This window comes from Emys orbicularis, chromosome 1 (assembly GCF_028017835.1).
Source record: "Emys orbicularis isolate rEmyOrb1 chromosome 1, rEmyOrb1.hap1, whole genome shotgun sequence".
Taxonomy (NCBI): Eukaryota; Metazoa; Chordata; order Testudines; family Emydidae; genus Emys; species Emys orbicularis.
Window position 1 is genome coordinate 261,058,852 of NC_088683.1, and position 12,927 is coordinate 261,071,778.

Sequence of the window (12,927 nt, forward strand, 5' to 3'; positions counted from 1 at the left end):
ATACTGAGTGTAACTGAATCCTAAGAATACTTCTTGCTTTTGAGAAACAATTTTGATAGGACTATCTGCCAGCTTGGCCTTTAATAGCAAGCAATGGGGAGAAGAGAAAGGAAATCATCTGCTTGTCCCATTTGGGACTTACCTATTATCCAGATACATCATCTCCTAACCAAAACAAAACAAAAACAAAAAAAAACCTTGACATGACATTTACACTGTAGTCACTTTACAGACCTGAAAAATTTCTTACCATAGACCTGGCCTCACAAAGAAAGAAAGAAAGAAAGAAAGAAAGAAAGAAAGAAAGAAAGAAAGAAAGAAAGAAAGAAAAAGAAAGCCATGACATATGGATATATTCTTCTCACTGATCTGATTAGTTATATTATATGTTGCATTCACACAACCATTTCAGATCTCATACTTTTGCATACTATGTCTCATCTTCAAGAACACGATGCACTGAATTTTTTTACTTACTACTAACAGTAGCAGGACAATATCAGGATTATCACATGCACAGGCTACATGCACTGATGTCCAAAAATCCTCATCCTGATGATTTACATTTACTCCTCTGTCAATCAGAATTTCTGCAGCAAAGGCATTGTCATAACGAGCACACTGAAAGAGAGAAGAGAAGATTAGACACAGAGCTTAGCTCAAGGTACAACTGAATTTATCAACGAACTTTTTTCAGTTTGTGTTTATTCTCTATATAACATAGAAAGTGATCAGATAATGTATTGAAGATTAAGCTTCCATTTCTGCAGGGAGCTGATGGATCCATGGAAATAAACTCTGTGACATGCAGGGGGTACATACTCTTAGTGTAGGATCCACAAGGTTCCCTATTGCCCAGAGAACAGAACTACACCAAATTTACAGAAGGCTTGGCTTTCCACAGCTACACAGAGAACAGGGTTTACCCTTGATTAAATTACATCGTTACCAGGGCTCTGATCTTTCCTAAGAATTTTCATACAGAACAAATTACAGATGGGACTGCACAGCTCCAGGCATAAACAATGGGCTACAACATCTTTTGCCTCTAGTTCATCAGGGTTTGAAAACAGCCCAGATGTGTAGTGACAAAAATAAAATAATCACTGCACTCTGATGTTTGTTCAGTGGCCTTTGTGAAATGAATTGGCAATCTTAGTCCACTTCACACAACAAAAATCAGCAATTGTAATTAGCTTCCTTGTTAGAGAGGGTGGTTGACTGACTGGGCATGCCAAATAAACAATTCAGTGCTTCCCAAAAGAATGGACACTCCAGGTGGTAATTTCAAAAAAGCTTAGGGCCTGAACTCTGCTACCATTGATGTCAATGGGAGTTAGGTCAAAACTTAGTACTTCTGAAAGTCCCACTCTCAATTGCTGGTTTAAAGCACATTAATATGGCAGCCTGGAAAAATGTGAATAATGCTCTTAATTCAGCATCCTCTACAGCCTTTATTAAAGAAATAGATCACTTTTTGGAATAGTGGGGAGAAGACACGGAGAAAAAAGGAAATAAAACAGTTTTATATTGTAAGTCATTTTTGAATGACATTTTATGGTAAATATATTTTTAGTTCAGTTCTTGAGTGAGCAGATTCCTCATGCTAACGGCAAAGAATCCACAAGGATCATCCTTTTCCCTTACATAAATCAGATTATATCCAGTTAAATTTTAAAAACTGCTACATAAACAATCTGAGGATACGTCTACACTACCCGCCGGATCAGCGGGTAGCGATCGATCTATCGGGGATCGATTTATTGCGTGTAGTATCGACATGATAAATCGATCCTCGATCGCTCTCCCGTCGACTGCTGAACTCCAGCTCGGCGAGAAGCAGAAGCAAAGTCGACGGGGGAGCGGCGGCCGTCAATCCCGCGCCGCGAGGACACAAAGTAAGTGATTCTAAGTCGATCTAAGATACGTCGACTTCAGCTACGCTATTCTCATAGCTGAAGTTGCATATCTTAGATCGATCCCCCCCCCCCCCCCCCTCAGTGTAGACCAGGCCTGAGTGAGCAAATCTTTAAATAAATGCCAAGTTACTATTTTTAAAAAAATCTTGAAATAAAGCTGGCTGCTCTATTTGTAGCATGACTGATCCCCAGATGTATTGGCACTGTGTTTAAAAGAGGGTCAAATCTGGGTCACACTGAAATCAATGCACATTTTGCCATTGTCTCTAATGGGATCAGGATTTGGCGGTAAATGAATTAACAATACTCACGAAACCAAGTCAGTAGCTTACATACTCTACAATAGATCATGTTTCTCCCTGCATGAAGTTTTCACTTCTCTTGGAATTGTGTGTTAACTTAGGTAGTGACAGGCCCCACGAGACCTACTGAATGTAATGAGGCATGATGCATTAAGCTAAAAAATCCTAAAAGACAGTTCACTGAGCTCTGCAGTTAAAAAGAATGTTCCAGTTGCCACGTAGAGTAACTTAAAATCCTTAGAGAAGGTTCTCTTTTGGTTTTAAAATGTGAGTGGGACAGCTTGCTTACAAGGCACACCGCTTTGTGGCTGTTAACTAGGGCCAAGATTTTCAGATCTGATTAGCAATTTCGAGGTACTCATATTTTTGGGTGCCCAACTTCATACACCTTAAAGGGGTGTCATTTTAAGAGGGCAGTTGCTCAACGCTTTTCAAATTTCAGGCTCCTTTAAGATGCCTCAAGTCGGAAACTCCAAAACACTCATCACTTCTGAAAATCTTGGCCTAGAACTTTTGTTGGTGACTCCTAAATCGCAGAGGGGCACATAAACAATACGGACAACAACAGTATCACAAGGCCAGAGAAGAGAATTAATTTTTTTTCTTCTCCTTTTTCTTCTGGTCTTCTGAGATATAAGACACAAGAACAACCAATATGAATGGGGTGAAGATGGGCAGCACTGCATTGGTTGATAGGCAACATGGGTTTAGGATACAAGGCAACAGCATACAGGAATGGCTAAAAATTGTAAAATTATGTTGGGAAGGGAGTTGGAATTCCATCACAGAGTCAGAGACTTGAGTCTAGTAAGGTTACACTGTACCTGTAAAATGCCAGTGTGATAATGCTGCTGTGGTCCATATATGTAAAATGGGAAACATATGTCTCTCCAAACCAAACTGAAATAGTAGTATACTTTTCGGAGGCCAAATCTGCCCTCTATTGTACTCGTGAAGCCATACTGAATTAATCAAGGTTACGTTTGTGTAACAAACTTGGGCCCAAGTATCTAAATTAGATGTGTTAGAACTAAGCCTAATGGCCAACAGCTATGGCAGCTGACCCGGAGCTACTCACAGCCTTCAAGAATAAGGGAACATGAAGGCTGGATACCTATGGTGAGATCCTGACCTCACTGAAGTCAATGGAAATTTTGCAACTGACTTCAAAGAAGGTAGGATCTTTTTCTCTAGAAAGAAGTGCTGTACAATATTTACTGAACTCTCTTGATTTATCACAGAGATTACCAATTAACTGTGGGAAAACTTGTTTTTCAATAATCGTTTTCTTATTCTCCAAATGATGTTTTTGGCAAGGTACATGTTGGCTGAAATTTTGGTTCTTACTTCATGGACCTTACATTTGAAAATTGAAAAGATTAAGGAGTCATATTGTCTGTTTACACTCATCTCTCCCCTTAAAGCATTCTTCTTCTGTAAGGCCTTTTAGTGATAACCCATCATTTATACAGAACACTCCTAAAAAACAAATCCAAAGCTTAAAGTTGTCCCTTTGTCCTGCACATCATGTTTGGACTGTGTTATTTGTGTATAAGGCTAGGTCTACACTACAGCGGGGGTCCGACCTAAGATACGCAACTTCAGCTACGTGAATACCGTAGCTGAAGTTGCGTATTTTAGGTCGGCTTACCTAGCGGTGAGGACGCGGGAAAGTCGACCGCTGCCGCGCTGCCGCCGACTCCGCTGCCGCCTCCTGCCGAGGTGGATTTCCGGAGTCGACGGCAGAGCGATCAGGGATCGATTTTACCGCGTCTTCACTAGACGCGGTAAGTCGATCCCCGATAAACCGATTGCTACCCGCCGGATCGGCGGGTAGTGAAGACAAAGCCTAAGAAAGGATCCTGCTCTCTTACTCACACAAGTAGAACCCTATGCATTTTAAAGGCATTATTTGCACACACACGATTTGGCCTTTAAACTATGAACTTCGTGTGGCACACAGAGGCAGGTGGTCCTCTATGTCGACAAAGCAAAAATTGTCAATGCTCAAATAAATACAAAAATATTTTCAAATCCAGCATAAATTTGAATCATTTAATGCCACTTAGGTTTTGCAGAGCTCTCTCAAGCAGAAATATCATAAGACAATGGGGTTTTGTAGCATATGTCACCTTCAGCCCATGCTCCACCACAGGCCCTGCTTCCAGCCAGCACCAAAGTGAATGATGCTGGCCAGGGAAGCAAAGGAGTGTGTGCTATACATCACTAGAGCTGGTTGGGAATTTTCTGTCAAAATGTGTTTTTGACAGAAAAAGTAGTTTCCACAAAAATCAAACTTTTCTGTGGGAAAGTTTCAATTTTGCTGAAATTTTTCAAATTTCTGTTGGGAAAATCTAAACAAAATATTTTGTTTCGGATTGGTTCAATACGAATTGGAATATTTCAGTTTGTTGAGCTGACCCAAAATATTTAATTTTTAGTCAATTCATCATTAAGCTGCATTTCGTATAGTGGCTAATGGCCTCATTGTCATTGTCATTGTCATTAAGGCCTCCATTTTCTCCTATGGACTAGGCTCTCTGGCCAGATTATATCTGCCATGATGCAATGCAGATTCCCCTTTGCATAGATTCATGTTGAACTGACTCAAAATGAAACATTTCACTGTTTCCAAATCGAAATTTTTCTAAATATTCCATTCCTTGAAAATTTTTGACAAACTCAACTTTTTGTGCAGGTTTGGGATGAAAACAAATGTTGCAGTATTGGAATTGCCCACTGGACAGATATTCTGATTTTCACTCAGCTGGAGGCATCAGGGTTCTGAACAGTCAGAGATATAACCTACAGCTGCATCCCACAGGCAGAACCCCCATGTAGTTTAAAGGCACTACATCTGCAGGGGTGGATCAAGTACATTCTGTAAAGTAGATTAAGATGAATACGATTTATTTTGGTATTAGAGACACAAATTACTAACTTCCTTGTCTGAATATAAAGTAGTAGCAGCAGTAATCATGGGATTGCTTCCACTGGATTTATTTGGTTTGCTAGCAGTAGAAATGTGTGATCAAATTCTGATTTTCAAGTATACTGCCCTTAATTTGGGGGCGTGTTTTTTATTGGCTTTTTTAAACACACTAGAAAACCAGGCAGGCTTACATGAACGTTTCATTAATATTTGTGAACCTTCTGAAAGAATCTGGGCAAATTAACCATTTTGTGTTCAAAACAGGCAAAACTTGTCATATTCTCCTGAGCATTGGGACATTTGACCCACCCCTCAAAGCAAAACACAGGTGCCCTGCAAACCCATGTGGGTCAAAATAGAAAACATGGTATGTATGACGGGGCCCAGCAAAATAAAATAATAGAGCTTCTTACAACTCTGCTGTGAGTCCCCAATTGCCATCCTGTACTTCACAGTAACTAAAAGTGACCCAACACCAGTGTATTTGCTGTATTTCTCTCTCTCTCCCTTAATTACATGGTAAACACAAACCTGCTCCCTTTTCTTTTAATCGCTTAATCTGAAATATAAATAACTATGGTGATCTAAATGCAGATACTGTGTTAGATTTCCATTTGTAGGAAATCAACACTGAAAAAAATCAAAAGGAAGGAATGACATCAGTTAAACTGAAGGTTAAATTGTCTTTTTTCTAGTCTGTGAAGGTTTTAAAATATTGCATTTCTCCATCCTACGAAGCAGGCAATTTTTCCTTTGCTCTTACTTACTGTGCAGATAATTTATGCCGAAAACATCTAACTGGATTTTGCTAGTGATGCATCCTTACTACATGATGCATCCCTACATAAGCCTTTTGAACGCCACCATGTATTTCACGTGCACAGCTGGATGCAATTATAATCACTGTGGTGCTCAGTGTAGATAAAAAATTACTGATAAACCTTTCTTGTTGTTAATATGCCCAATATGCTACTCAGAATCTTGCCATATTTATCCACTGTCACTAACATTAATCTTCAATCACTCTTACCAGATGGAGCAAGGAGCCTCCTGAGGAAATAAGAGTGTGAGGGTCTGCACCATCCTTTAGTAGCCGTAGCACTGAAATATCAAAGAAAAGAGAAAGAGAAAGAATTAATGCACCAATGCACCCAGAACTGAGATCTTAATAGCCTGATTTTTCATCATCTTCATTAACAGATTTAATAATATATGCAAACCTCTGAGATAACATATGTAAAACTATCATGTCAGCATTTCCTGTCTCATTTATTTTAATGGCTAGGTCTGGCAGTTCAGGACCTTTGATAACTATCCTAACTATGAGCAATATCAAGGACTTCTCTAGAGCAGTAGTTCTCAACCAGGGATCCGGGGCCCACTGGGGGGCCACAAGCAGGTTTCGGGGAATCTGCAAAGCAGGATCAGCATTAGACATGCTGGGGCCCAGGGCAGAAAGCCAAATCCCCATCACATGCGGCTGAAGCCTGGGGCCCTGAGCCCCCCCACCCGGGGTTGAAGCCGAAGCCTGAGCAACTTAGCTTCGCAGGGCCTCCTGTGGCATGTGACTGGGCCCCGGGCAATTGCCCTGCTTGATACTCCCTAATGCTAGCCCTGTTTTTTATATGCAGAAAAAGAGTTGTTGTGGCACAAGTAGGCCGTGAAGTTTTTTACAGTATGTTGAGGGGGCCTCAGAATGAAAAAGGTTGAGAACCCCTTGCTTTAGAGTGTGGTTGTGTTTCTGTAGTTCTGAACACAGGATATTCCATAGCAAGGTTAAAGTCACCTGATTAGACCATGTTCATGTGAGTGCAGAACACAGTTAACTGATTTTATTGTATTTTGCAGAGTTCCCCGAGACCTGGAGGCTTTTTTGCTAAATGATTGAGATTGGTGTTCATAACTTATATTGCCTGAAATTAATCTCCATGCCACAGCTTAGTGAAGTGCACTCCATTCAACCTCTACAGCACATTGTCTGATCACTGACTTTGCATAATTCCTGAAAAAATACTTGGGGCCACATTCTGCTCACAGTTACATGTAACAAACTCCTTTGAAATGAACCCAGGCATTTAACTCAGAACAGAAGATAGCCCTGCATATTGGTGCTCAGTCAGGATTGATAATTCTTTATTCTTTTTCCTTGGTCTCTATGGCTTTTATAACCTTTTCACTTGGAATTCAGGAATTGACTAATTCACTCTATTATTGTTCATTCCAGGGCAGGACTGAATAATGAAAAGGCCAAGACATCATCAGGGGATTTCACCCTGTTTGTGCTGGCTAACTGGCATAAGAAGTCCACAATGATTTCACCCCTGAGAAATACCCTCAGCACAGAGGTCCTCTATAGAAGCACAGCTGGTTCCACATTCTCATCAGGAGGCCCTGGTCCAAGAGAAGTTATATGATGGGTCAGGGGAACGATGGGCCCATAGTAGAGGAGTGCACAAGTTAAGACAGCTCTTATGGCTCTCAGCCCCTGAACAGGGGAGTTGCAAACCATCTCCCCCTTTTGCTCTGCATTGGAGCTTGTGCATCACTCAATACAAGAGTTGTGAAATGCATAGAAATATTAAAAGCAGTCACTGAAAGAGGCTGTCACAGTTCCACAGTGAACTCTCTGTGGTCCAGTAAGGGCACCCACTCTAGGTTCCCAGCTCCCCAGCAGTCACCTCTTTTGGGTGGAGACTTGCATCTCTCTCCCTCCTGACTGAGGTTTTTCCAGGCTGCACAGTTCCCTGCATACACTGTGTTATTCTCAGCAAGCCACATTGCCTAACCAGGCCAAGGTCTGTGTACTGCTAACTCTTTGAAGGCTATGAATAACATAATTGCCAGCAGTTATGAGTTACCACACAGCTCTTTCTAAGCATACACATTTATTCTTAAGGTGAAAGCAATGCAAAAAAAAGATATTAAAAATAAAATAACCTACGCACATGCCAAAAAACTTAACAGAGGCCACCTCAACTCCAACCTTGGACTAGGGAAGGGTTGGAAGGACTGATATCTGCCAAAGGTTGCCACATAAGAATGGCCATACTGGGTCAGACCAAAGGCCCATCTAGCCCAGTATCCTGTCTTCCAACAGTGGCCAATGCCAGGTGCCCCAGAGGGAATGAACAGAACAGGTAATAATCAAGTGATGCATCCCATCTTTCCTTTCCCCCACCCTTGGGCAGAAGGTTCTGTCCATTTGTTGTATCAGAAAGAAGGCTCTAAGTCAGTTTAAAATCAGACTATTTATCTGAAAGTCCTTTATTTGTCAGTAGTCTCTGGAGACTCCAATTTGAACCAGTATATTTGAGCCTCTGCAAGTGGCGGTACCTCTTTGGAGGTGTTATAACCTCAGTCAATTTGCCTAATCAGCCTCCACTGTTCCTAGTTCCTAGAAAGCTATAGTCACCGTTCCCCATGGAAATGCATACAATGCCTGGCGCACAATGATACATAAACTTAACACAGTGAGTTCTCCCAAATACATTGCAGGAAATTGCCATCTGTCACAGAGGCAAGATGTGAACTCATGGTCTCTTGGCCTCCAGTTCAGTGTACTTCCCACAATGCAAGAGATGCTTATATGGACAGGCAAGCAAGACCTGGGAGCATGCAAAGTGTATTGGAGCATTCACAAAACTAGCAGGACAGTGATGAATCTGTTCTACAGCATATGAGCAAATGGTATTTTTTAGAGGTGTGATAAATGAGAGGGGGTGTCCCTTTTGTGAACACCAAGCCAGCCAGTTAGCTATAGAATCCCTCTTGGTAGTTGTTCTCTACTTGCTTTACCTGTAAAGGGTTAACAAGTCCACAGGTAAAAGGAAGGGAGTGGGCGCCTGACCAAAAGAGCCAACGGGAGGGCTAGAACTTTTTAAAATTGGGGAAAAACGTTCCCTTTGTCTGGCTGTTGTTCTTCTCCAGAGAGAGAGGACAGAGCAGAGACAGGGCTGAGACTATTCTGTAATAAAGCTTTTTGTCAGGTATGGAAATCATCAGATCATACCTAAAACTCCTCATTTGAACCCCAGATATGTAAGTAGATCATAAAATGTCTAGCAAGATGCGATTAGGTTTATCTCTGTTTATTTCTTATTGGCTTGTGGACTCCTCTGTGCTAACCCTAAATGCTTTTGTTTTTCTTGTAACCTTTAAGCTGGACCTCAAGAAGGTTATTCTTGATGTTTAATTTTTGTAAGTGGGATTTTTAAATCTAGCAAAAGCTAAGTTCCAGATGTATTTTCTTTCTTTTTGTTTTTAATAAAATTTACCTTTTTTAAGAACAGGATTGGATTTTTGGTGTCCTAATAGGTTTGTGCATACGTTGTTTAATTAGCTGTAGCAACAGCTAATTTCCTTTGTTTTCTTTCTCAACTGTTCCCTGGAGGGGGTGTGAAATGGCTTGAGGATACCCCACAGGAAGGAATTCCCAAGTGCTCCTTCCTGAGTTCTCAAAAGGGAAAAGGGTTTTTTGGTTTTGTTTTTTTGCACTTGGGTGGTGGCAGCATCTACCCATCCAAGGTCAGAGAGAAGCTGTGACCTTGGGAGTTTAATACCAGCCCAGAGTGGCCAGTATTAATTTTTAGAATCCTCGAGGGCCCCCACCTTCTGCACTCAAAGTGACAGAGTCAGCCTTGACAAGAGGTTTATAATTTAGCCAGATCTTGGTGGATTTCCATTGGACACTTACAATTTGGCTCTCCCGCTATGTAATTTGGCAATTTGTAAAAGTTCCTGTTACAAACCACAGAAGCACTAGAGGTTTTCAATAATGGTCAGATGTGTTTTTTTGTTTGCTCAGTAGATTTTTTTAAACACTGGCAATTTTCACTAGCTTTGTTTTCTGAAATGGCTGAGCCATTCTTGATCAAATTTTCCAGAAAAAAAAAATCTTTCTGAGTCAGACACCAAACAGAAAATTTCAGCTAAAACAGTTAAAGTTCAGTAACGTTATAATGAAAATAGGGATTTATAATGGGAAGGGATAGGCAACCTTAAATATACGAGCAGTTACATACTCCACCTATAATGATACATCCAGGAATATATTTTGGAAGAATCAAAAAATGACAGTTACAACCACAGATTCCGCTCTGTATTTCATTTCAGGCTTTGAAAATCAACAGACAATCTAAACCCTCCTATAAATTCAAACCTGGAGTATAAAACCATCGTAAGTCCTCTTTTGCTTTTTTACTTTTTTTTGCTTCATTTAATTTAGTTAATTGCAAATGGGCTTTGCTTTCTGGCAAACACAATTTTGTAAACCAAATACTCTTAGACTCTACTGTTGTTCTTGGCACTGCCACTGAACTGGGAAGCAGGACACTGAGTAATGTGGATTAAATGGACTGTGTTACAATTGCCAAGCAAAATGGAGAATATAAGGGAGCATATTTATACTTGCCATAAACTTGGCAAAAGTGGAAGAATGAAGGGAAAAAACCCCACAAATTATTTCTTCCTCCTCTCATTTATAGGAGCCCAGTGATTAAAGATCACTCGTCCTCCCCCACACAACACATCCCATTATGGGCTAAAGCTCAAAAGCTGGACTTTTTGTCCCTATCAGTACTAACGAACATTACAGAGTGCCCTCAAAGGGGATGGGGACATACTGTTCCCCTTACGTTACTGCTGCTAGAGTCCTAGACTCCCCAACACACACACACACACACACACACACACACACACACACACACTTGGTATAGTTTGTTCAGAAGCCTTGTAATAGCTAGACCACCAAAACTTCCTGGCACTCGCCCCGCTCCTATGCTCTGCATAGTTTCTTGCTTCACCTCTTCAGTGTCTAAGCCACCTAATAGTTGCCTTTATGTTGCAATTTCTATCTGAGGAACTTTACAAAAATGAACTAAGACAGGCTACAGCCCTCCAATATAGGTATAATCCTCATCTGCAAATGAGGAAATTGATGTACATAGTCCTTAAAAGTGGGATTTTCCCCAAAGTGTTCAGTGTTGGCCTAACTCTGCTCTCACTGATGTCAAGGGGCGTTTCAGTGCTGACTTCAAAGGGAGCAGGCCTAGGCCAGTGCTGAGCACTTTTTGGAAATCACATTGTGACTCTGACAGACCAGGTGCCAGGTCATGCCAAGGCCCCATGGCTGAACACTGACAAATGCATAGCTGGAAACTGGTCTGGCTTACCTGTGGGTTACTGTACTTAAAATAGATATTCGTGTTATAAGAGTGTGTTTAGACTTTATGGAATGCTTGTAGGATGCTGCATGTATTAATCTTAGGCCTGGTCTACACTAACCCCCAAATTCGAACTAAGGTACGCAACTTCAGCTACGTGAATAACGTAGCTGAAGTCGACATACCTTAGTTCGAACTTACCGCGGTTCAGACGCGGTCCACACGCAGCAGGCAGGCTCCCCGTCGACTCCGCGGTACTCCTCTCGCCGAGCTGGAGTACCGCAGTTGACGGCGAGCGCTTCCGGGATCGATTTATCGCGTCCAGACCAGACGTGATAAATCGAACCCGGAAGTTCGATTGCCAGCTGTCGAACTACCGTGGTAGTGTAGACCTGGCCTTACTTATAATATCTGTATCTGTGGTATAAAGTTATACTGAGTGTTTTCATTGTAAATCTTTGTTACTGTGTAACTCACCCAACAGGAAAAAGAAGCAGTAATTAAGGTAAAGTGTTCATCCGGTACACAATATGGCCCATTGAAGGCAAATGAGGCATTATGTAGCACCAAAGGACAGAGACCTTGTTGATTGCACTCCTAACTCCATCCTGGAAAGGGAGGCCTGTGCATGAACTCATACCGTCAGCTTGGATTCCGGGTTGAGGGGGGATAAAAATCCATGACAAGGAGAAACTTGGTCTCTTTATGCTGTCTGGACTCTGAAGGGCAAAGATTCCTAAACATAAGCAAGAGATCCTCATGCTGTTGGCATGGGTCAGCCTCAAAGAATATACAAAGCTGCTTATTATAGAAACTTTTATTACCTTTTTAAATCTACGACTGTAACTCATTTGTCTGTGTATGTTTCCTGTTTTAACCTTGTAAATAACTCTCATTTCTTTTCTTAGTTAATAAATCTTTAGTTAATTACAGGACTGGTTACAGATATTGTCTTTGGTTTGCAATCTGGGTACAAATGTCTTAGGGTAAGCAACCGACCCTTTGGAACTGGGAGTAACCTGAATATTGCTGTGATTTTTGGTGTAAAGTGACCATCTATCACAGGGATCGGCAACCTTTGGAACGTGGCCCGTCAGGGAAATCTGCTGGTGGGCCGATATGATTTGTTTACCTGCAGCGTCCGCAGGTTCAGCCAATTGCAGTTCCCACTGGCCGCAGTTTGCCATTTCAGGCCAACGGAATGGCGAACCCTGGCCAGTGGGAGCCGCGATCGGCCGAACCTGAGGACGCTGCAGGTAAAAAACCGTCCCGGTCCGCCAGCAGATTTTCCTTATGGGCCACGTGCCAAAGGTTGCCGATCACTGATCTATCACATAGTCCAGCTTGCCTGGGTGGTAAGACAGAGTAGAATGCCCAATGCCCAATGTCTGTGACTCCATGGTAAGACTGTTATAGTGCTTCAGGAGTTCACATTTGTTAGTAGGTTGGTGAAATCTAATTATATAACATACCACGAGTTTGGGGTGTCTGCCCTGCTTTTTGACAGTCTGCCCTGAGGTTGGCATTCATGGTCGTGAGCTACTCCAGACAGCGTGACACACATGCTAAGTGATATTCCAATATGACACAGGAAGTATGTCACAGAGACAAAG

At 41.6% G+C, this 12,927-nt stretch overlaps 1 protein-coding gene across 1 annotated transcript in view; it reads right to left on the reverse strand.

Annotated features, from left to right (window-relative positions):
• MYO16 (myosin XVI) overlaps positions 1-12,927 on the reverse strand; it is a 468,353-nt gene that overhangs the window by 424,275 nt on the left and 31,151 nt on the right. The window contains exons 2-3 of the mRNA XM_065418712.1: positions 6,184-6,254; positions 478-621 (exon numbers count right to left, since the gene is read on the reverse strand). Coding sequence (XP_065274784.1) covers positions 478-621; positions 6,184-6,254 — 215 coding nt within the window. The remainder of the gene's footprint in view (positions 1-477; positions 622-6,183; positions 6,255-12,927) is intronic.